At 39.3% G+C, this 26,590-nt stretch overlaps 1 protein-coding gene across 3 annotated transcripts in view; it reads left to right on the forward strand.

The window, feature by feature from the left end:
* gcgrb (glucagon receptor b) overlaps nucleotides 1-12,244 on the forward strand; it is a 63,413-nt gene extending 51,169 nt beyond the window's left edge. For all 3 annotated transcript variants that reach the window (XM_034120659.1, XM_034120660.1, XM_034120661.1), the window contains 7 exons: nucleotides 2,793-2,952; nucleotides 6,013-6,073; nucleotides 6,256-6,325; nucleotides 8,468-8,556; nucleotides 8,672-8,816; nucleotides 9,944-9,985; nucleotides 10,328-12,244. In XM_034120659.1, the coding sequence (XP_033976550.1) occupies nucleotides 2,793-2,952; nucleotides 6,013-6,073; nucleotides 6,256-6,325; nucleotides 8,468-8,556; nucleotides 8,672-8,816; nucleotides 9,944-9,985; nucleotides 10,328-10,738 (978 nt within the window). In that variant the 3' untranslated portion in view covers nucleotides 10,739-12,244. The remainder of the gene's footprint in view (nucleotides 1-2,792; nucleotides 2,953-6,012; nucleotides 6,074-6,255; nucleotides 6,326-8,467; nucleotides 8,557-8,671; nucleotides 8,817-9,943; nucleotides 9,986-10,327) is intronic.
* Nucleotides 12,245-26,590: the final 14,346 nt, after the last annotated feature.

A 26,590-nucleotide genomic window follows, 5' to 3' on the forward strand; every position in this document is an offset into this window, starting at 1 on the left:
CAGAGAAGAAACTCACTATAAATGGCGTCCAACTAGAAAGAGTATCGGAAAAAAAATTCCTTGGAGTAATCATAGACAATAAATTAAAGTGGACCTATCATGCTATATTTGAATAATATAGTGTAGGACCATACCTATATAAGGCATATTTATACTTTTTTTTTTTCAAAATACCAAACAGATCATGCATTTTAGCCATGCCTCATTTTGCTCAATTTGACAATTTCTAGCTCTGTTTTAGCAGGGGCAGATTCAGTGAGAACAGCACCATCTACTGGCCTGGCATATGTACTACAGCGTCTCCAGCGCTTTCGAACGGCAATGGCCGTGGCTGTCTCCTCCTGATTGGTGGAGTTGGCCCAATAGCCGTAGCACCACCGTCCTGACGTCAGGACAGTGTTCAAATCTGGATCAGTTTTTATCAGATCCGTTGCAGCCCCTTTTTTAGAGATTTGGGTATGGAGGAAAATAGAGAGGGTTGTGTTTTCTGACACTTGGTGAGTTCCCTGGAACACCGGGGACACATATTCATGTATAAAAGACGTACAAAAGTGCATTTTGCATGATAGGTCCCCTTTAAGTTGGAAACCACATATAAGCTATATCAAAGCCAAAATATCCAAATCAATAGCAATTCTGAATAAAGCCAAATACCTAATTAATCAAGCTTCCTTGTTTATGCTGTATGCTCCTTCATACTTCCATACATGATGTACTGTGTGGAAGTTTGGGGGAACACATATAAAACAAATACACATCCTATCTTCATCCTGCAAAAAAGAGCCATACGAGTTATACATAAAACTTCGTACAGAGAACCAACAAATAAATTATTTATCAAACTAAAAACACTAAAACTACAAGACCTGGTTGACTATAAAACTATTCAAATTATGTTCAAAGCCGCAAATCAACAATTACCTCATAATATCCAGGGACTTTTCACACGGAGAACATGTTGAGAGGAAACTGCATTTTCAAAAAACCACCCGTACGAACAAATGCCAAACTTCATTGCATCTCATCAAAAGGTGTTAGTCTGTGGAATAACTCTAATGATGCACTGAAATATTGTACAAGTCTATCTAAACTGAAAGTATTATTTAGGAGCCAAATCATTAATGGTTATGAACAGGACCTGTAAAATCCCATTTGTTATTTCTTGTAATTGTAAAAGTAATTTCTTTCTGATTGTTTTGTAAAAAAAAGACAAACATATCGCTGATGACGATGACCTAATATTTTATTTATAAGGAAAATGTATGCTAGAGGGGGTAGGACCAGAAAAGTTTTTTTTAAGCTTCTTCTTGCCCCTGTTGAACATGACAGAGACTATTTGAGAATTATTATTATTATTATTATTTTATTTTTTATTTTTTTTGTATTATTATTTGTTTGTACTTTGTTATAATTATTATTATGAGTGAGAAAAAACAAGAAAGAAAATGATATATATATATATATATATTATTATTGTTGTATGTTTTGTTTCTGACATGTTCAATAAATTGAATTAAAAAAAATGTTTACAAAAAAAAACATCACAATACTTCCTGCTCTGTTAATGGGGCATATTGTAAATTTACTACAGTGTATAGTGAGAATATGTAATCAGACAGAGGGTTGTGGCACATACAAAGTCTAGGCTACTACATTTTTCTTGAATATGTGCATTTACAACCTCTTTTTGGACATTGAATAAATTCAACAGACTTTTACAAATTGTACAGCTATATACATAACTTAATATGGTTCTGATGAGAAGAAATGAGCTATTATAGAAAGCAATAAATGTTGAGTCCCCCTACAAGTGATTCATGAATGGAAGTTAAATCCCCTAGGAAAATTCTGAAGGACAATATTAGTATTTGAAATGTCATACATCATCATCAGCTCATAGAGAACACATCTCAACTTGTGAATGTTTAATATCAGAGAGAAAAACAAAGCCCAGAAACTCCAACACATGCCGATCCCTCAAGTTCCTCTAACTCCTTTCTTGTTAAGCTTCTCTACATCTGCATCGGAGGAATATGCAATTTATCTTATTTAAAATGGTACAAACGGCCTTGCATAAATTCACATTAACAATGACAAAATGGCCACTACAACAAATGTGATTTCCTGCGAAAGTGCCGAAGTGTAAGCGACATTGGAAATCGATTTAGTTTGATATTGCATACTGAGCACAAACATGAAAACCGCATATTTGTTTTCACTCTCATTTTTCACGAGAACTTTAAATGCACTCAACAAGTTAATGCCTCTCAAATGATGTGCACATATTTGTTAACATTTCTGTTAGTGAGCAGTTTGCTCCAAGATAATCCATCCACTTCACAGTTTAGAGTCACTAATGCATTTGTTTTTCAACATAAAATTGCACATTCTCGAGTGGTGATACAAATGACCAGCCTTAGGCACACCTGATATTCATGCTGTTTAATCTGCATCTACATATGCCTCAACTGCCAGGTGGAAGGATTATGTTAGCAGAAGTGCTCATTTACACAGATTTTAACAAATGAATGAGAATAAGCCCCTTTAATGTGCAGAAAGTATTTTATTATTTCTGAAAATAGGAGCAAACGATTTGTGTTTAACATATTCTGCTGTGTAGGAGTGTGAGGAAAGATTGTGTGCTAGAATCAAACGCGTGATGTGAAGGACAGGGACAAGGACTCTGAGCATTGTATTTTTGCTGCACACTTTCCATCTTGTGTACAATAACAGAAGGTCTCTCTTTGGCTTACTGTCTTTTTCGCACCACCCCCATCCTGTGTCGTGTTCAGGCTGTTACGTGGTGTCGAGGTGCCATGGTGATGATGCAGTACAGCGTGATGGCCAACAACTATTGGCTGCTGGTGGAGGGCATCTACCTGCACAGCCTGCTCGTCATCACCGTGTTCAGCGAGAGGAAGTACTTCTACATTTATCTGGCCATTGGCTGGGGTAAGAAAAACTGCTCACCTGTTGGGTGTTATCGGCAATTTGATTCCTCAATTGTCAATCATCAAACTTTATTTATACAGCACTTTTTATACACAAAGGCAACTCAAAGTGCTTCACAAACCAAACACAATTTACAAAAAATAAAACAATACTATCCCCCTCCTTCAAAGGTATAACCAGAGTAACACATAGCTTTGTGATTAAAAAAAACAGTTCATAATATAAAATTAATAATACAAATAAAATACAAATAAATATAAGAATAAAAAGGAATAAGATAAGACTAAAATAACATTCTGTTAAATCAAATCAAAAAGGTGGTTCTTGAGTTTGTTCTTTAAAGTATGACTCTCTGCCGCCCTCAGGTCTTCTTGGAGGCCACAGGCTCTTTACACTCTTTCTCTCCCATTATAATAATTATGGCCATAAGAGGTTTAGTTCTTGTATCGTGGATCAACCATGTGATTAAAGGTGGGGTATGTAATTTATTTCAGAAACACTTTTTGTTATATTCCATGGAATGCTCTTAACATCCCGATAGCAATGAATATATGAAATGCTTTGACAATAAATACATAAAAAATGTAATCTGTGGAAGCCGTAGCGCTGTAAAAAGCATGACCAATCATTTTAGCCGGCCCGGCTAAAGTAACTGGATGGCCTACCTGCCTGTCAGCCTTCCATCTGTGCACAAACTTATCTCGTGCCCTCATTGGTCATGTGCGCGTTCGTGTGTGTTGGAGGAGGGGCTCTGTAAGGAAGTGGCAGATTTTTTCCGGTTGTGTATTTTCAAATTCTATCGATCTCGAGCCGGTTTCTCCAAAATTACATACCCCACCTTTAATTAAGTGATGACGGCCCATCAACCTTCTTTTCATTACCAATATACATGAGGCTGATGATGCCCATCCAATGCGCTGATTACATCTAAACTAGACAATGACTAACATAGACATTTACGCTTATAAAATAACCTGTATTGCTGTTATTTTTTAACCAAACAAATACAGTTCAACTAAGTGAGAAGAGAAAACATACATTTTACCAAGAAGGAGAACAGCAAACAGTCTATTTGAGCAGTTGTTCAAAGGAACAAGGTTAACGGCAACAGGAAGTATTCGGACATGGATGGTCAACAGGTATCTAATGGCGCTTTTCCACTGCAGGACCTAGCACGGCTTAGTACGGTATGGTTAGGCCTTGGTAGGCCAGGCTCACTTTATGCTGCGTTTCCATTACAGTTTAGTAACAGGGGTAGTAACTATAGTAACGCAGTGTAGGCGGAGCGATCGGCTGTTCGGCGGGTGGAGCGACGCTGCGTAAAACTGCCGTGACGTCATCTTCAATGCGAAGTTTGCAAACCACAAAACCAAAACATCAGCCGTTAGCTGTTAGCCCTCAGAGCTCACAGCTCCTCATATCTGTTCAGAAACTAGACAAAAGTTAAACAAGTACAAACCACAGACTGTCTGTGTCATGGCGAGTACAGTCGCGGGTTTATTTATGTCTGTAGGCCGTTGTTGTGAGTGTGGACGGTCGGAGCATACAGTATACAACGTTAGCTTAGCCTGATTGATCCGATCTCCATTCAGAAAACACGCATTTTAAAAGGTTTTTCGCCTGCCGTCTGTCTGCAGACTTGTCAAAGCATTCATTCATGGTTTTTACTAACCGGTATCAGTATGTTGTTACTTCGGCATCATTTTGAAACGTGTATTACAATTAAATCACGGTAAAATATGTTCATTTTGTTGTAGTTGTAGCCCCTTTGCCAGCGATTCTCTCTGACCATTCAGCAGTCGAGAGTGTTTACGTCACTAGTTTAGCATATTCAGCCCGGCTGTTGGCCCGGTAAGAACCTTGATTTTGGAGGGCCAGAAAAAAGGTGAAAAAGTAGCCCTGAGACGGAACTACCCCTAGTGGAAAAGCAAAAAAAAGTATCCTTTCTCAGGCAGTCAGGTAATTTAGTGAAGTGATTAAAATCAGCAAGGGCCTCCTGTCAACAGGTGTTTCGAAGTGATGATACTTAGTGACAAACAAACAAGCAAACACAAAGAGTGTGTTTGAGGGATGAGTCAGAGATCGTTTTTAAGTGTCACACTCAAGAGCAGAATTTATTTTTTTTTTTATTCAGTACATACTTCATCGTCAAAACCTGGTGCCTTCGTTACCCACAAGGCAACTTGACGACCAACCGCTCATTAAGCTATTTGCGTTATTAAGTCTCAAGCGAGGATAAGGAGCCAACACAAATAAAAAGGAGAGATGAGGAGCTGGCCACAGGGGACTGGTTATCTCGCCTCTAACTGCACACTCTCACATTTATTTCATTTTCACATTTGTAGTTGACAGACCAAACCAGCACTGACTCAAGTGCTTCAGATTTCCCTCTGGAACATCAAAGGGCTTTCTATTTTTTCTTTTACTTTGCACTAATACTGCCCAAGACGGTGGGATATCATGTATGTTAAGACTGTGAGAAAGTGTACATAAAAAAATTCAAATATATTCATTCAAAAAGTATGAATTGTCAGGACACATAATAATTACAACAAAAACATGTGTGCTTTCTTGGGAACATAATCTTAATGTTCTTGTGAATGACTTTATGATGCTCATATTTAATTTGTAGCTTGCTACTCTGATGTAACAATTATATAGTTATCTTGAGATTTCCAACACTCTTTTCCCTGATTATGAAACTCCTCTCTGAGCGGAGATAACAAATCGTGGTCTCACTGGATGGTCCAACTGTTGGTGAGATCATGTCTGAAGAAGAGACCCGCCTCATGAACAGATTAGATAAAGCTTTGCAGAGGCAGACAGACACTTTCATACTTAAAGACCTTTCATGTCCTCATTGGGGAAACAAAAATGATTAGTCTTGAGATAATGAGATTTGTAAACTCATCATCATGATAACCGGGTAAAATAATAAATATAGCTCAAACTGTATTAAGTTGTGTAGCAGATGATCTACCAGGAGCACCATTTCCATGATATCATCATTAATCTTTGTTTCAACAACTTTATAACGTTCACTCTCACATTCGTTCTCAGGTACACCGCTCATATTCGTGTTGCCGTGGATCACAGTGAAATATCTGTATGAAAACGAAGAGTAAGTCACTTTTCGTACAGTAATAACATTCAATAATACTATTGTTACATAAAATGTAAGGCAGTTTGAATGTAACAGCTTTTATCTGTGAATTCCTACCACACTGTATGAATATCTTGTGACAAAATCACTAAAAAACAGCAATAATGTACAATGTATAATGTGTGTGTGCGTGTGTGTAGGTGCTGGGAGAGGAATATTAACATGGGATATTGGTGGATTATCCGTTCCCCTATACTATTTGCTTATCTGGTAAGTCTGTCTGTTTGTTCCTTGCCCAATTATTTTCTGCCTGTCACTATACATTAGAACAAATGGACTAAGTAAATTCAGGTACAGAGTGTGCTGGCATGTGATGGAGCTACAGATGCACGCAAAAACACACAAACCCAAACGGACACACACAGCAGCTGACATTCACAAAGTGTGTCTTGGCAGATGTTGCTGTGAATAAAGACACTGTCAAATACCGGGCTGCACAGCCATGATAAAAGAGAATAACAAAGAGCTGAATCATCAACCAAAAGTCAAATATTTGTCCCAAGGAAGAGAGCAAAGGTGTGAACTGTTTCCTCATGACCCCGCCACAGGCAGAAAAGGCAGAGAGTGTATTCACTATTTAACTTTTTCACAGCAGACAATTTGACCTGTCCTAGTAGAAAGAGCACACATGGAAATGCTAATATGGCCCAGTTCCATTAAGTGTCCAAGTTAGCGTTTTAATGAGCCACAAGAGCAGGACCTCCCCTCAGTTAGATGAATCCATAATTAATGTGATTAAATACCTCTGTGATTTCCCTACTATGACATGTCAAAATGTCTCCCTTAAAAACATGCTTTCTGTGCTTCTATGAACGTATGCATGTTAGAAAGTTTATAGAAGTTGGGTTGCGAGTGTAAAACTCCTCTTAGAATGACACCTAATTTCGCAGTTTCCCCGCATCCCCTCTTGTACATCAGTGCCACTATGATCCCTCCTCGCTGAGTACTTTAGATAATATCGACAGAATGCCTCTCTGTGCAGTCGGGTGTGGCGTCCAACAATGATTTTATGGAGTAGAAAATAATGAAATCAGCCAGTTCAGTCAAGTGTTCGGGTGAACTTTAGATCTCCTGGGGACGACAGACTGTGACTTGACTCAGGTTTTCACTGAAGTGAACCATGCAAAATGTAGCAAGAAATGAATCACACTTTTTAAAAATATAATTGGCACAAAAAAAAAGGATTCCTCTTTTGTTAAACATGTTTTAATTACAGATGTTTGTGTGTATTATCTTCTATCTTATTTACCAGGTAAAGAGGATATTAAACTTCTAAAAATGTATTCTGGAAAAGAGAAGTATTATGTGAAGCATTTAAGTTTGATTAAAGTTTTTTTATCTTGTTAACCATCTCACGGCCTAGTGTGTGAGTCTGTTTATAGATTAAACTGGCAACACCTTCATAATAGTGAGAATCCAAATTGATTTCAAACATCTCAATAAAATTAACCAAAATGTTCAACCTAAATTGTTTGGAATATTAGCTGTAGACTATTGTTTACATAATTTGTATTTGGTGTTCTTACACATTGATGTACACACACACACACACACACACACACACACACACACACACATCACACACACACACACGCACACACACACACACACACACACACACACACACACACACACACACACACACACACACACGCACACACACACACACATGCACACGCACACACATGCACACACATACGTGCTCAAACAGCAATAAGTAGTGGTCTTCCACTTGTGTGTTTCCTGCCTCTTGTTCCCATAGTGACAAACAACATTATGGATGGACACACTTACAGTATGAGAACAAGTGCACATTCACATAGCAACCTTTGTGAACTCATGCAAAAGCGTACGTGTGTTCACACACAAGCTGAAATATCCAGACACCCGTAAGTGGCATACACTGTGGAAGTCACACAGATTGTGCTCTGTGGAAAAACTCTCTTTATCGTAATCTTGTGTATGTCATCCTCCAGTAATCCACAACACAACTCTAAAGTTCACACACACATATTCACACCTAAATAAACTGTGTTTGTGTGCACTCACACATATTTGGACCAACACATCTGTTGAGACAACATACACATGATACCAAATTTGGAGCGCTAATATCTTGAGTGCTGCAATAATTAATGTTCTCTGTCATTGGAGAGGGTCTGCACTACATCACAGTGTGTTTGTGTGTGCGTGCGTGTGTGGTGTGTGTTGCCAGCTGAAATCCCACAGAGCACAGAAATACTCAGAAAGGCATTTTGGGGAATATCTGTCTCTCTTACCCATTATGTCTTGTAAACATTTACAGAATGCATGTGTTTGCATCATTTCGATCCCCCCCTCTTCTTATTACAGATTAATTTCTTCATATTCATACGGATCATCAAAATCCTGATGTCTAAGCTCAGAGCTCATCAGATGAGATACACTGACTACAAGTTCAGGTGAGTCCTGCCTTGATCTTTAAACCTGATGAAAGTCGTAACAAAGCAGAATGAGCAGTGTCTAACATGTTTGGAAATATGATGTTATCTCCCTCTTTGTCTTCCTCTGGTCCAGATTAGCAAAGTCCACTCTGACCCTCATTCCCCTCCTTGGGATTCACGCCATCCTCTTCACCTTCGTCATCGATGAGTCCGTCCCTAAAGGCTCCATGCTGCGCCTCATTCGCCTTTTCTGCGACCTGCTCTTCAACTCTTTCCAGGTCAGAGCTCACCTCCACATGAATCTCAAATATTGATGTCAGTGTGTCTATCCGTGTTCTCTCCTGTTTTTATTTTTTATGTTGTACACAAAGTAATTCCTTAGCCTTTTGTCATTTCTTTAAACGCATCTGACTCTAGTATTAAGTATTACTTTTTGATTCATCTGTAATAAATAGTCTACCTTAAAGGTCCCATATTATACCCTTTCTCAACAATATATTATAGGTCTCAGTTATATACAAAACATGTCTCTGAATAGTTTGGCTCGAAACACCAAACAGATCATGCATCCCACAAACCCCTCTGTTTCAGCCCTGTTTCAAAAATGCTGATTCTGAAAAAGTGGATTTTGCATAATAGGTGACCGTTAAATGATCTTATTCTGTTTTGGTGTCAAACTGTGTTTAATCAGTATCATATTCTCCTTTTCTCAACATTTCTTTAATTGGGAACAAGTAACTTTGCGTAAATTCTGTAAAAATGGATGAATAATGGATTGATAGGATTAATATTTAAAGATGCCCAGTGGAGTTTTTGTAAATAACCATGTTTCTCTTTTACATACAGTGTCACTCAACCAAATGAATTATGTTGTCCCTCGAGGTCTAACAACTACACTCTTTTCCTTCCTTATAAAATCTACAAAGCCAATCCTTTAGAAAAATGTGAAACCTGTATTGTTTCTTGCTGTGATTGCTATTCTTCCATGCCTTTGTTGTTGCATTGCTGATTTCCTTGGTGCATTACAGCAACCTGTCAATCAGCATCCAAAAGAATATTCACTACGAAGTTTTGTATATACTCTTTAAGTTTTGCTTGTGTAGTCTAATTTAGTAACAAAGACCTCTATTTTAACATACAGGTAAAAAGGACCCGTACTGAGGCATTGTGTGCCATCTAATTTAAATATGCTCCACATGTTCTGTCTAGTTTGTTCTGAAATAACTTCACAACAGGCTTGCTTTGGAGTAATATAAAGGCCAAAGTGATACCAGGGTATTTGTTGATAATAATTCACAGATTAAATAGTTAGACCTCTGTCCGTTAAAACCCAGTACAAAGTGCGTATCATTGGTTACCAGTATCTTCCATGACTGAAATATTAAAACTCCACTTTGTGTTTCAGGGCCTGCTGGTTGCTATTTTGTACTGCTTCATCAACAAAGAGGTGAGACAGATGTGCTTTCACGTCAAGATGCACCTTCATTTAATCTCTGCTATTGTTGGAGTTCCTCCCTTTCTCTTTTAGAGCTGATAAACTAGACATTTTACATCATCAGCATTTCTGTTTCCAGCCTTTATCGTTCCTTGGTGTATCTCTAAATCTTAATAATCCACTTTATCCTTTTGTCTACAACGTGCGACAGACACAACATCTTCTGTCAGCTCATCTCTACATCTTTAAATATAATGTTACGCAAGACAAATCCATCTGATGAAGTGCTTGGTGTCTTATTTAATCTTCATCACATATGTTCATTCGTCTGTCCGCTGTTTTCCCATCCTGCAGGTGCAGTCAGAGATGCTAAAAAAGTGGAAGAGGTGGAAGCTGGGTAAGGACATTGACGAGGAGTACCGCCACACCCACAGCCACACGCCGCATCTCAAGAGCGGCAGCATTGTCACTGGCAATCTGCCCTATCTCCACGACAACAACGCCAGCGACCCCGGCGGTGACTCGCCTCGCCTCAACAAAGCTGAGCCCTCCTGCTCAACCGCACCCGAGGAGAACCGCAGACTAGTGGTTTCCTATAGCAACGGCACGGGGAAAGGCGGGACCACAAAGAGCAGACACACCCTGCAGTTCTCTTTCCTGTCACACCGGGGCGCCAGCAGTCACGTGAGCACGGCCACAGAGGAGGCGTGTCTGGAGGAGAAGCTGCACACAAACACTGTTGAAGGGGAGGAGACTAATGTCTGAGGGCGGCCTGCTGTAAAGACCTCGTCACGAAGAATAAAACTGTGCTTATAGATGTTTCGGATCAGTGTTTAACATGTGCAAACAAGGCAGCCTGAGTGGGAAGAGAAAGAGGACTTAACCCCCAAAAGTCACAATGTTTTAACCAGCCTGCTGCAAATGAATATTTATTGTTTTTGGGACCTTAAGCTAATAAGAACGATTCACTTCAGATTCAATACACTCAAAATAAGCTTTCTAATGGTGACTAGAGTGTGTGTGTGTGTGTGTGTGTGTGTGTGTGTGTGTGTGTGTGTGTGTGTGTGTGTGTGTGTGTGTGTGTGTGTGTGTGTGTTTGCGTGCGTGCGTGTGTGTGTGCATGCACATATGGAGGACTCCCAATAGGACCCTGCTCACGTCACTCGTATGTCATGAGTCATGTGTACTGCTGTTGTCATCGTGAGTTGTGAGTCACACTTGTGTTGTATGGAAGGTTCCAGCAATGGATGCTCATTTGTGGTACTCTTCTACAAAGAAATCTCAAAAGTGCCAAGAAAAAACATTTATTTTTGTTCTTTTGGTTTCATGATACTGAATGTGACTTCAACATGCATGACTCGTGATGTCTTGTTTGTAACAGGATGAGGACAGAACTATTACCGACTATTGATGTGTTGAGGAAGAAGTTGCTTTGATCTTTAGAGAGACTTGAATGTTTAAGTTATTCTGGTTTTAAATGACCATGCTAAACAAGAAAATAATAATACATTTACATCAATTGGGTAAAGCAGGCATCCTTCGTGCACATTCCTGTCCTCCCTTCTTTGTTTATAATAACCCCTTTTCTTTCTTTTTAAACTGAGTTTTGTGGCTGAATGTATAAGGACTATGGAGAATTATGGGTGATATGTAAGTGTATATATGTAATTAAAAAACATGCCACCAGAACCTGCTTTTCAGTCAAACAGTGTTCTGTCAAATGGAGGCAAACAGAACATGAAGTGCTTTTTTACACAATGGAAAATAGTCCTATTACAATAAAAAAAGGTTCTCCATTTCAAAATCCACATTAACAACACATGACTCACTTGAAAATGTGGAATCGGATCTGGATTTAATTCTTGGTATTATCCATTTTTGAAGTTCACCGAATCAAACACTGAAAACCAACAAGGATTTTCACAAAGATAGTAAACAAGCACTCAATTGAAGTGTAAGAGAGAGAACTGTACATATTAAACTAACTTTAATAAAAGTTAATACCGGTATTATAACGTCAAGGACGTGTTGGTGGAGGGATGTGTTGTTGTTCTGTGCTTTCGCTTGCAGTCCAGGTGACAGAAAAGAATAAACATGAATTATTACGTTGAGAAAGACACAAACATGATTGTACTTGTCCTTTACTTTCCATGTTGCAATTGTCAGGACGGGGTCCAAAGCAAAAAAATGTCAAAAGTTTTATATAAAAGCCAAATTGTTGTGTCTCATATGTCTGTGGATCCAATTAAACTGAATTCTGTCAGCAAAAAAGTGTCAGGAAGTGTTGTCAATGTAACATGATAGAGAGACATGAGTGTCATTCCTCCGCAGTTATGCAGTGAGTCTGCCAGTCACTTGCTGACGTACTTTTGACAACAAAAACCCGACTACAGTATGTTTCAACATTGGATGAAATATTGAATAAATATCGGTGTGCTCATGCATATCATAGGGCAGTTATTCCCCATCATTGTTGACTGCAAAGCCAATCAGTGGACTTACTATCAATCAAGTTACGTGATTCATTGGAGATGCAACATGAAATTATAATGACTGCTCAGCATGTTATTGCGCAGAGGGTAACTAGTTGTCGGCGGATACATTATGTATTGGTTGCACACACATGTCCAATAATGTGCGTTTGTGTACGGGTATTCTTGTGTGTGATTGATCTTGTAATCTCTCTGAAAACGCCTCCCTCCCCATGCCTGTATTAACATATAACAGAGAACATAAACCACTGGAGGCGGCTCACTGCGTGGCTGGAAAATAATCCAGCAGAGGATATTGCATGATTATCATATCACAATGTCTCTCATGGGAATCGCCTGAATTTCACCCTATGTAAAGACTACAGAATGAGAATGCATGGGAGGATTTTGAAAGTAAGGGTTTGGCTTTGGCTCTGTATGTATTGCACATTTTCCTTTCTTAAAAACATCCATTGCCATTTTAAAATTAGGATTTGTTTTATATGAATAAATGCATTCAAGATTCATGATAGATTATTTATAACGTTAATCTTGGATTCAATTATGGAGTCTTTGCTATTACTGCATTCATTCTCTTTTGAGTTAGGGCCCATCGCCTTCACCAAACTAAATGGGAAATTAAATATAGATAGTTAGGATAAATAAATACACCGATATCAAAAAAATGAATAAAACATTATCTGCGTTTTTTTAAGCTGTGAGTATTGAGAGAGAGATCAGACATTCTCTCAATACTGAATTGAAAAGCATGCCAGATAAACGATTTCCTATTTGCAAAATAACTTTATCCTCTGTCAAATGTATGATTAATAATGCCTAACTAGATATTTTGACCATTTTGAGACACAAACAATTAGAAGTTGGTAAAAGTCTGTGCTCTATTATCTTAATGAATTACCGTATAGCTAAATAAGATGTATTCTTCTGTGTTTATTCATCTCTTCTTATGAGAACTCTTTCCAGCTAATCCTGCTAGGTGTAGGCTGTGATGTTAATGAATGTGCGCTCAGCTGTCGTTCCATCTCCCGCTGTTTATTCGAAGCAAATGTGCACAACCGATAGCATTAAGTAACCTAGGTAGATTTGTATTTATGTTAAAATGTGTTTTTAATATGTTTTAAACAACTAACCATCTGGTAGAAAGACTCAAATACCTATTTTTCACCTTAATTAGATAATTGTACACCTCTTGGATGATATGGCCACAGAATACAAGCTCACCTTAAAGGTGGGGTAGGTACGTTTGAGAAACCGGCTCGAGATACACTTTTTGTTATATTCCATGGAATGCTCTTAACATCCCGATAGCAATGAATATCTTAAGTGCTTTGACAAAAAATCCATTAAAAAATGTCATCTGTGGAAGCTGTAGTACTGTAAAAAGCACGACCAATCATTTTAGCCGGCCCGGCTAAAATAACTGGATGGCCTACCTGCCTGTCAGCCTTCCATCTGTGCACAAACTTATCTCGTGCCCTCATTGGTCATGTGCGCGTTCGTGTGTGTTGGAGGACGGGCTCTGTAAGGAAGTGGCAGATTTTTTCCGGCTGTGTATTTTCAAATTCTGGCGCACTCGAGCTTGTTTCTCCAAAGTTACCTACCTCACCTTTAATAAAGAAGTATTTTGACTGCTCATATCGTGTTCTTATGTGTGACTATTATTAATGACCTTAAATGCACATCCCAAGTTAGTTAGTATTTCTAAGTATTGAGTAAATCTTCTTAAGCATCACAATCTTGACCAGTCTGTTAGGAAATCTGCTTTTACTAAAACCTTGTTGGTATTTTCCCAACCTCACAAAGAAGATTTATCACCAAAAGAGAAACAATCTTTTACTGATTGCTTAATGAGCAACCAGAGTCTCATTACTTAAAGCTCAGACCAATAAAGACTCAACCAACCCAGCTACAAAAACAGATCAAATAGTTGGTTCGTGTTGACTCCTCCCTTGCAGGAAACTATCTATTTTAGGGACTGTCATATTTGTCTAACTACTGGGGCCAGCCAATGCTCCAGATGGGCAGTTCAGATGTTGCAAGTCTACAGGGAGGATAGTGGAAAATACATTATGTAAACAGGAGGTCATTGAAAACAGTGGGCAAAAAAACATCTTCCATCCTCTGTTCCTCTCTCTCTGGATCAATCTGCTAAAGCCATCTGTGAGAGGTGGATACGGCTAATTGAGGAAACACTTCACAGCAATGTTTATATGTGAATTTCGGCCCACAACACCAGCCCAAAGGTATTTTAACTGTGTGAAAAAATATTCAATCCAATAACATTTTGACACAAATGATACATTCTGCCTTAATCGAGTATGTTTCCGTCCATCCAGGGGGACCAACAAGCTGATTCTCTTCCGTCCATAAACGTATCCAACAACATGAGCCCTGAAAATATTTAGATCGATAGAGATATCCAAAGTGTGAATGAAGAGGGTAAAGGTGTGATTGAAAGGAGATAGAGGAAATTATCATTACCTAGTGCCATAATCAGAACTAAGGCCACTATGATGACTGAATTAATGATTTCATATCTTCATTAAAATTGAATGAATAAATATTTAAAGGCTAAATTCAATTTTTGCGCAATGGTTCATGGACCTTCAGTGACTGGAATTTGGTTTGGAATGACAAGCTTAATCATTGAGTGTGTGTGTGTGTGTGTGTGTGTGTGTGTGTGTGTGTGTGTGTGTGTGTGTGTGTGTGTGTGTGTGTGTGTGTGTGTGCGCACGCACGTGTGTGTGTGTGTGTGTGTGTGTGTGTGTGTGTGTGTGTGTGTGTGTGTGTGTGTGTGTGTGTGTGTGTGTGTGTGTTTATCTCTTTCTGTCGCTGTAAATCCGACTTCCTGTGAGTCATAAATGGATAGGAAGTCGTATACACGCGCCACACGAAGCCAGGAGAAGTTATTTTGGGATCAGGACAAAAACAACTTAGAACAATGACATACAGTAGCAATGACAAAGGAGCTACACGTTATATAAATCAATCAGTTGTGACAGGTCTATTGTGGAAAGCACTTGAGTCAAAGTACAGGCTAAGACTGGGTGAGGCTTAACAGTCCAACAAAACGGGGGAAAACACTGATCTGTGTGAGTAGTATGTGAGGGTGTGTTGGTGTGGGTGTGGTATTGATATTGCATACAAATCTCATGAGAACAATGCTATTTGGTCTAAGATCCAAATCGAATATTTTTCCCACCGCAATCCTTCACTTATAGTATGTGGAATGTACAGTACAGAGAAAACAAATTCACCAGAACTTTTTTTGAATCACATCAACACGTTGCCATGACTCGCTTTTGTTGCTAAAAAAAAACAAGGTTTGTAGCCACAACGTTAAAGCAGAAACAGACAACATTTTGTTCCCCCTAGCGTTTCCAGATAATATTCATGGTGCTAGCATCGAATCGCATTCTGTTTTGTTAAGAGCTACCAAAACATAGTAAACATCGCAATTATTACCAAACAAACTGGGAATGGGGACATCAATAACATATTTTGTGTATGCAAAAATTGCATAAAAACACATATTATTCTAATACGGGTCCTTTTAGACCCACTTATGGAAGAGTGTAGGGTCCAGTCACTCGTGCATCTAAGGGTTGAAACTATTGAGAGTGGGACAGTCCCGTATCTCAGTTGGGAGGCTATTCCAGAATGAGCTGCCTTTAATGGAAAGTACATTTTGTCCAAAAGTGGTCCGTCTGCGGTGGACCTCAGTCTCCTCTGGTTTCTGACCTAGTGCAGCGTCCAGTGTGTCTTTTGTGGATGAATTCCCCTAAGGGAGGGGGGGCCAGTCCATGTAAACATTTATAAATAAAACACATACTTTTAAAAGACTTAAAATTGTCAAAACTCAAGAAATTGTGTTTTTCTAGGATGGTGCTTTCTGTCAAACACCTTGATAGCTCTCTTGTACAGCTGTTCTATGGGTTTCAGGTTTGTGGCACAAGCAAACGACCAGTTTGTAAAACAGTATTCAATGTGGGATAGAATCATACAGTGGAGGTATGACTTTGCAGCATTGACAGTTAAGAAAGGTCTAATTTGTTTAAAATTGTGCAAGTTGAATTTAATGGTATTGGATACTTTCTTGATATGTTTCTGCTCCGTTTAAAAACACATTGGATCCTTCGATTTTGACTGGTCGTTTACTGAACATCATGCATACTGGTTTTTTTGTACTTATACTGTCAACATGCAGATTGTGTTACTTACTGATCTAGCTTTAGATAGAATGTTTTTTCTTCCTCTTTGCATCATTTGCCTCCACAATCCTTTGCCAGTAGGAGTTTCCACAGTTCTTGCGGTTTTCCAATTGTTCAACTACTTGGGAGCTACTGTAAGCTATTTTTATTTGCATTTTAGCACAATACTTCCTGCAGTGATTCAGAAAGTATTGTGATGGGGCTTTTATTGTGAGAGGGAGAACACTACCCAGAGCCAGACATAATTTCATAGGGAAAGCGAGTCTTATAGGGAGCCAATTTAAATGCTAATGTCGTCTTTATTCTACATCCATTACAAATGTGTGCAATCAACTACTTCATTATGATAAGTTGTCTACAGTCACTTTAAATGCAATCAAATGTATATTTCTAAGTGCTTACAACTTAAAATTCTTACGTACAAATGACTGTATATTGAATATATTTCTGTACCCAGTGTTGAACAGGACCCAAACCTTTGAGAGACGAAAAAGGACAAATCTGCTTTAATCAACTGCCAAGTAGTCAAGTCTGCATTTGTGTCTGTTCATTTGTAAAACTTGGACAGTTGTATGGCTGCTCTGACTGAACTTTTTCAAAGCTGTGATTTGAGTCTGGAGATTTCTGAAGAACTATCACACACAACGCCATTGTTTTTCGACAACACTGGTACTACAGGCCAAGCCACAGATATAAAATGCATTTCACTGATGGCTCAATAATTCTTAATACATGTAAGAGCAATAGAAGAAGACATAATGGATGCTGATTTCTTCCACACTTGGCTAGGACTTCAATAACTGGTAATGACTTTTCAGCTCATCTGCCAGAGAAGTGCGCTCTGCTGCACCTCCTGCCAGTAAGATTATTTCTACTCGACTCTGCATCACATCCTTCTACAGTCTTCTCCATTATCTTACTGGATGAGCTGCACTTCTTTCCACATATGTGCTGAAAAACAGAGCTTGAATTTCAATTAGTTATATTGAGGAGATTGGCATTTAAACCCAAATAACATATAGAAACATTGATTAATAAGATGCCTGATTACCCAAATGACATATGTATGTAAAGGGCAGAACATGCTTGAGAGAGCAAATTAATAACATAGAATTAACAGCACTTTTTTCACAGCTCATATGATATCGCAACACAGTCTCACGGCATTTCGTGTTATAGTCACGAAATTAATCTATTGATTCGTGTTCACCAACACGATTTCGCCATTTTTTTCGTGTCACACAGAACGATTTTAAAAGCAATGTAAATAATAACAAATTAGAAGGAAAAACACATTTAAAAAAATACAGATTTAAGTATTCTGACACAGAACGATTTTAGAAGCAATGTATTTATATTGGTAGTATGTTTCGTGCCTGCACCAAATAATAACAAATTAGAAGGAAAAAAAGATGACATAAAATACAGATTTCAGTATTCTGAGGCTCTGAGCCATTTCTTTTCCTCACTGACGGCAAAAAAACTCAGACATTATACAATTTCAAATAAAAGGGATAGGGTTAGGCTTAGGGTAAGATATTGAGTAAGAAAATGTTTTTATGAACCACACAGCTTCTGGTCTTCCAAGACCCGACCGGACAAAAAGACGTGTTGCAGGCACGAAACATACTACCAATAGAAATACATTGCATTTAAAATCGTTCTGTGTGACACGAAAAAAATGTGAAAATCGTGTTGGTGAACACGAATCAATAGATTAAATTAATTTCGTGACTAATAACACGAAATGCCGTGAGACTGGGTTGGATATCCATGTTGTTGTTACTGGTTCTGTCTCTGACATTTGAGCCGAGACTGTGAAAAGGTTAAAGTTTTAGAATGAAATAATTGACAAAACAAAAAACCGACAACACTGGGGTAGCGACCTGTCAATCCGAGAGTTACACACCCTAAAGCTACCCTGCCCTTTATTGTGTATTTTACTTTAAATGGAAGCATAATTTTACAAATGTAGCATCAGGCTGTATTGAAAAACCCCTGTAACTTGCACTAGAGACCATAAACTCATTAGGAACATGTTAGCTGAGGTAATAGACCAGTGAAGTTGCCGCCTGCTGGATATGAAAGAAAATAGACATTTAAAACCAGTAAAAACTAAATCAATAAAGCCATTTTTATACTGCTTTGTTCTAAACCTTGGTACTATAATCATCCATCCAGAAGAAGAAGCTGAAACTCATTGAAAATCGAGCCAGTTGATTGCTGTAACTCTCTGGTATACAGGGACTCTTGGTTAAGCTCTGACTCACCAATCAGCCAACTAGCAGCTAACAATAAGTGATTGTATTGCTCAGAACGCTCAAAACAACTCGCTGATATTTGGTTCAAAGGTGTTGCCCGACTTAAGCGAACGTACAGGTGGAATTTCTCAGTCTAGAATACATTTTTCCAATTATTACAACACCACATTAATGCATCACAAATGCCCTAAAGTTAATGAAAGTCAAACTTAATTTGTGTATCTACCCAGTGACGCGGATCCATTTAAAAAGTTAATTGGTTCTTCCTTGACCCTACACCCTTCATGATAGGTTATATGACGATCGGGCCAGTTGTTTTTCTGTAATCCTGCTGACAGGCCGACAAGCCAAGCTGAAAACACATCCTCCTTGGCAGAGGTTATTATTCAAAATAATACAAGAGACAAAAACTCTTTACACCACACCATGAACTTGAGGTCTTGACACTTGACCACATGACTTATTTTAAAGGTCTCCTATCATACTATTTATAGCAGGCGCGCCAGATTCATTTTAGAAGTGGGGGGGCCAAAAAAGTGCGTGTGTATGGCCCAATCCCAAACCACGCCCTACACCCTACCCCTACACACTCCCCCTCCGTGGAGTGACACATGAGGCTCCCTCCTGTCAGATGGAGGGAGTAGATACAGCGGCAAGCTTTGGGACAAACTCCCCTCTCTCCGGCAGAAACAGGAAATGCCGTAACTGTATCAACGGTATCAAATCAGCATCTCTTTGACAAAAAATGTAAATTAATAACTAAAATAAAACTCCAAACATCTCTAATTGTGTTACTTTTTTGTAAAGCTCTTTTAGTTTTAAACCTGATGTTTATAAGTTTCTTAGTTTTTGCAACAGTCTGTAAATATACACAACTTTATAATAAAATGCACACATTTACCTTTTTCTAGACTAAACACAGGTAGATCCTCAGTTAAAAAAATATGAGGTTATCATGCGGTTGTTAACATCGCAGTTTATCAGTGGATGTTTGCTGGAAGCACAATAACTGCATGTTTTGCATTGCTTTTAAATTTCAGTTAATATAGTGGTGAGAGACTCCCGATACATTAGATTTATAAGTTCATTAATTGTCTCATGATGCATATTTCCCGGTGAGCATGAAGCTTTTCAGAATGGGGTTTTTCTCAGCTACGAGTTCTTTTGGAAATTGCTCTCCTTATCCGCCCTGATTATGCCCCCTGATTGCTAGGCCCTGTCGGGTTAGAAACTGCAGACAGCGCAGTTGCTCCATCATTCCATCTCTTCTTTTTTCCTGCTCAATACGCTGTTGTTTGACAAGCTGTATGTTGACTGGTGTTTGACTGAAGAAAGCGCACTTTTTTTTAATACACTCTCTGTGGAAATTAGACTTTTCGTGGCTGTCCAGGAGGCTTGGGCACTTTTTCCAGTTATTAACTCCGATATTAACAAAGCTATCATCTCCACATTTTGAGAAAGTTACAAGCCGTTTGACAGCAGCAAATCTGCATATTTCACAGAAGGCCCGTTTAGTGGTTTTGCAAAGAATTAACCACTCTCTGTTTTTGTACCATTCTGCGTTGAAGTACCTTTCTCTTTGCCCAAATAATCTAGCGGTCAGTTAGCTGCAGCTTTACCCGTCTCAATGTCCCGACAACAAACCTCCATGCAGTCGGAACCAGCCTGTTTCGGTTCAACGACGGCGGTGGCGGCGGTTTTGACAGTCTCTGCGGCCGCAGAGCTGCTGCTTTTGGGTTTATCTGGCTTCGCTGGTTCTATGATTGATGAAGGTCCAGGCTCCGGAGACGTGGATGTCAGGGATGTGACCTTCCAGTTGTTAATTTAAGTTTAGATTGACTGTATTTAGTTTTCTTCTGCGCTGGTTCTTCTGACGTGTTTGCAAATGTATATATTTTTTCTATCTAGGTTAACGGCTGACACACACAGAACAACGTAACAAATAAAGTAAACAACGTAACAAATAAACAAATCTAAGCTTGTTTATTGGTTGTAATTTACATGGATACATTTGAATGGTGTGACAATGTCCTATTTGATTGGGTTAAAATGTACATATTCTTCCTGTTATGTCTGCCTGCTTTATTTTACCTAATGCAAAGTGACCTGCTCCATCGAAATCAGTCGCATTGACCCGAAGACACATTTTGAGTTGTATACACTGTTGGAAAGAGGAGATTCCTAGCTTTCTAATGATATCAGGAGCAAAATATGTCACATTATATAATGACTGTCACCGAGTCATCATTTTGAGAAAAAGGCCTTTAAAGTTTCCTCTTCTCTGGATCGATCTGATTGATTATTAGCAGAGCAAATGATCAAAATAGTACGAAGGGAAGATAGGGGAAGCCCGTGAGTGTGTGTGTGTATATACGTGTGTGTGTTTGTTTATTTTTGCGTTTGTGTGTATTGTGTTTGTTTCCCGGGGAAAACACTCACGAGAAACACCGGCTGTTATGCCTGCAGTGATGTAAAGTTACTCCGTTGCTTGTAATTATGCCGTTACAAGCTTCAAAGTTGTATTTATCATCTGAATTTGCCGAAACAAGTTTAATATTCTGAAAGCCAAGACTTTGTTTATTTGAAATCAGATAAAAACAAACTGTAACGGACCCTGCCGTGTTATCTATGATTACTATACGCCTTACATTCATAATTTCAGCAGAGGGAGGGGAAGCGGCGCTGTGGAACAGCAGAGTGGCGAGTGAGAGCTTTACAAGCTTAAAAAATGCCTGTAGCTAATGAGATTGAATATAACAATCAAACATAACAAAATATACACAGCTATATCAGATCGCGTTTTAGATGCGACTTTAGAGTAGAGGGGAATTATTGAAACGGTATTTGTACAGTGTTCCACGGCATCCGCCGCTGCGAAAATGTGGGGCAGGGCTGAAAAGTGGGGGGGCCAATGGCCCCCTGGCCCCCCCGCTTCCGGCGCCCTTGATTTATAGCCTCGGCATATATTGTAGGTTTCAGATATATAAAAAACATGTCTCTGAAGTGTTTTGCTCAAAATACCAAACAGATCACCAATTCTAGCCATGCCTCATACCCCTCTATTTCAGCCCTGTTAGAGAATTGCTGATTCTGGGTCCGTAGCTTTAACAAAGAAAAAACCGCTGCAGTGATTAAACGCCATATTATGTTCCAAACCACATCAAGGATTACTTCTGAAATAGTGTGGAGCTCAAATGCTTTTTCTCTTGCGGGTTTACCACAAGGTAAATACCTTTTTATATCCAGCTTCACATATTCTCTCCAGTACAGCTTTAGCTCTGAATGTTAGCGATGCTTGCTAATCTAATCTTAGTTGAAAAACTGTTAAACCTAGGCCTCCCAATACCCACCTGCTCCTGGATCAAAGACTTCTTAACCAACCGGCCTCAGTCTGTGAGACTTGGCCCCATCACTCCTCCACCTGCACACTCAGCACCGGCTCTCCTCAGGGCTGTGTGCTGAGTCCATTCCTGTACTCGCTCTACACCCACGACTGCAGTCCAGCCCACCCAGGTAACATCTTTGTCAAATTCGCTGACGACACCACTGTGGTGGGGCTTATCTCAGCCCTAAAATCCATCTAAACATTACCCATTGGTGAATGAGTGCTGCGTAACCAGAATGCCCAAAACCGGAAGCTGTCATACACTCTCGTAGCAGCCAATATGAAATCTCCGTTATTGACATAAATATGATGATGGATTATCAGTAATCATTTCAAAATGACACAGACACATTGGATTAACCTTCAGCAGCGTTTTTATCGTTTTAATACCATTGAACACAACTTTTCCGATTTTGCTCCGTAAAGCTACGTTGTGTGTTGTCTGGGTTTGCTTCCCCTGCCGCAAGCTTTGATACTTATACCCCTAGAATCTGTGGAATCTCAGCTTGCTAGCTAATATCTTGTCTGTGCAGATCCGATAAGTATAAGTATTTCTACCGTGAGTTCTGTGCTAAGTGCGTTAGCATTTTTTCGCTCAGGGCTCATTTAGACGCTTCTTGTGAGACTTGTGTTTTGTTTCGGTAAAAATGGTTTGTATCGTCAGTTTGAGATGCAACTGAGTTTCTTCCCGTTAAGTGGGTACGACACATTAATAGGTTTTTAAATGTTAAGAAGCCCTGAGACACAGTTTCGTGAAAAATAAAAACCTGCAGCCCCCGCCGGGTTTAACAGGTTAAACCGATATATTCATGCACTTTAAACTTATCTGAATATTGAAGTATGAATGCTTGTTGTTTGTATGTTGTCTTCTCCTGAATGTTGTACGTCTCTTGTTGGTTTTTGTATTTTTGATGGCACCTTAAAAAATGGAGTAGCTCTACTCATCTCATTGTATACCTGTATAATGACAATAAAGGATTCTATTCTATTCTATTCTATTCTAATGTAAACACAGACCATATTACGTCCAAAACACATCGCGCATTGTTTCTGATACAGCAACGTTTCTGATAGGGCCGTAGGCGTAAAGCCAGCCCACATTTCCAATATTACGTCATGACTGCAGCAAATCTGGATCAGCTCCGTTGTACCCGCGTTTTTAGAGATGTTGGCAAGGAGGAAAAGAGAGAGGGTTTTATTTTCTGACACTTTGTGAGTCTCCTGACACACCGGGGACACATATTTATGTATAAAAGAAATCAAAAAGTGCATTTTGCATGATAGGGGACCTTACATTTGTAAACGTTTTACTAATCCACCAATGTTACAAATCAAAAAATCTGTTTTCTAGATATGTGTAGCAATATCGAAAGGTCTAACTAACAGATGCTATTATGTTGCTTTATTTGGTTAGTAACAAGTAGGGATGGGTATCGTTAGGATTTTATCGATACCGATACCGATACTGCTTATTGATACCGGTATTTTTTGATACTCTTATCGATACTCTTATCGATACTCTTATCGATACTTTTCAATAATTTGGTGCTCAAAATTATAGACATGATTACAAGATGTGAAGATTAAACAACAGTAATTTTATTGTAATTTATTTGTATTTATCATTTAATGTAACTTTTTCAATGTCATACCAAGCAGGTATGAGTGTGTTTGACAGTGTGTCTCTGGAAGGGGGGCGGTAATTAGGGGCAGTTCATAAATCCATGTAAACATGACCATTATTCAGTTAAAACGAGACGCTGCGTGCGCACCTCCTAAACCGGAAGCTCCGGTCGGCTAACCATTATAATCCGTTTATTGCGTTTATTTATAATTGTAATGATGGATTATCAGTAATCATTTTAAAGTTACACAGAGACATTGGATTAACCGTTTGTATGAACACAACTAAAATGACGTAGAAAAGATTGCTTTTGCCAGTTATGTGCTAAAGTAGCCATTAGCCCCGTTAGCCCGTTTTACTAATGCTGCGTTCACACCGGACGCGATGCGACTATTCGCTTCGCTCTAATCGCTCCTATCGCATCGCTCTAAATGCTGGAGTTTCACCGCGGCTGCCAGCTGTGTTTACTCGCGTCATTCAAACAAGACGCGCTGGCTCGGGAGCTACAACTACAACAAATGAACATATTTTACCGTGATTAAATTGTAATACACGTTTCTAAATGATGCCGAAGTAACAACATACTGATACCGGTTAGTAACAACCATGAATTAATGCTTTGACAAGTCTGCAGACAAGACGGCAGGCGAAAAACCTTTTAAAATGCTTGTTTTCTGAATGAAGATCGGGTCAACCAGGCTAAGCTAACGTTGTATATGCTCATTCCACACTCATAACAACGGCCTACAGACATAAATAAAGCAGCGACTGTATTCACCATGACACAGACAGTCTGTGGTTTGTACTTGTTTAAGTTTTGTCCAGTTTCTGAACGGATATGAGGAGCTGTGAGCTCTGTGTGCTAACTGCTAACAGCTAACGGCTGATGTTGTGTGGTTGAACGTCAGTGACGGCGGCTGAGATCCTCACCGCTGATTGGCTTCCGCGAGAACGCGTCATGTGAATTTGACGCTCGAGTTGAAAAAATTGAACTCTCGCGTTTAACGCGGCACCGTTCAATCGCCTCAATCGTGTGATTCGCGCCGCGTCCACCGCTTCATGCACGCCGTCGGAGCGAATTCGCGTCTGTCCACGTCTCTGCATTGACTTTACATGTAATCGCGCCGCCCCCAAACGTCGCATCGCGTCCGGTGTGAACACAGCATAAGTGTTGATTTAGACTCTTGGTGTTGGACTTCTGTTCCGTGTAGGTAAAATGGTTAATATCGTCTGTTCTCATTAACACGGCCCAGAGGATTATTGTCTGCCCTCCCTGGAAGACATCACCAGCTCTCACTGCCTCAGGAGGACCAGTTCCATCCTGAAGGACTCATCCCACCCAGCCCGTCATCTGTTCGACCTGCTGCCCTCGGAGGGCCGGCGCTACCGTTCACTGAAAGCCTGCACCTCCAGATTCACAAACAGTTTCTTCCCATGGGCCATTAGGACATTAAACACACACAAATAACTCCCCATATCCCCACTGTGCATAGTCTCTATGTATACACTGTAATATTTATCATATATATTTTATCATAATTCTATTTTATTCATTTATTTATTTATTAATCCTGGTCATCTACATGACGATCCGAAGCTGTGTGCACTACTTGCTGGTCGTAACTGTCAGACCTTTTAATCTGTGTTTAATATGTCTGTTTTTAAAGCACTCGCTGGAGCAGTAACTATACATCTCGTTGTATTCTGTACAATGACAATAAAAGCTTTTGAATTTAAATTTGAATTTGAAGTAGCGTAATTCATATACGATAGCAGCACCGTTTGTCGGCTTAACGGTATACCAATACCGTCCAATCAGGTACCGGTACTGACTTAGTACCGGTTCTCGATACCCATCCCTAGTAACAAGTCATAATAGTCAGGATTCTTACTTGATATTTATCATTCAGTTTTCCAATTGTTTATTTTATGTTTGTTCAGATGACTGGAAAGAGGGACAAAAACATAGATCAATTTTAAAACTAAATGATTACCGCCCACAATAATTCACACTGCTGAATCAGAGTCAAAACAGGAAGCTCAGAGCTTCAAAGACCTTATCTGATTACGTATAAATTAAACTAAATGTAACATATTGGCAGTCATTGGTTCCTCCGGGGGGCTCTGCTGTTACACTGTAAATCACTTCCCTTATCTCCTCTCTCATGCTGTGGCCTATATAAACAGTAGCACATTTTGGGAGAAATGTGTCCACAGAGACTCCACAGTGTTTGTTCAAGGTTTCATTAATGACAAACAGTTGCTGTGAGTGTGAGTGTGAGTGTGAGTGTGAGTGTGAGTGTGAGTGTGTGTGTGTGTGTGTGTGTGTGTGTGTGTGTGTGTGTGTGTGTGTGTGTGTGTGTGTGTGTGTGTGTGTGTGTGTGTGTGTGTGTGTGGACGGTTGGCCGAGACATGAAGAGTCCAGGTTTGGGGACTGAATGTAAACATTTGAAACTGTGCACAAGCTTAGTGCTTGTGTCATAGTTTTGAACTTATCATCGAAACATATTCCTTTATATGTGGAAATAGAGAAAATTCCATACTTAGAAATGGAAAGCCATGTTTGGAACGTATGGGATCTGAATTTCAAAGAGTGAGTACTGAGCTCCGATTCCCACAGGGACCATTTGAAGGCATCAAATCT

This window comes from Trematomus bernacchii, unplaced genomic scaffold (assembly GCF_902827165.1).
Source record: "Trematomus bernacchii unplaced genomic scaffold, fTreBer1.1, whole genome shotgun sequence".
In the NCBI taxonomy this organism is placed as follows: Eukaryota; Metazoa; Chordata; class Actinopteri; order Perciformes; family Nototheniidae; genus Trematomus; species Trematomus bernacchii.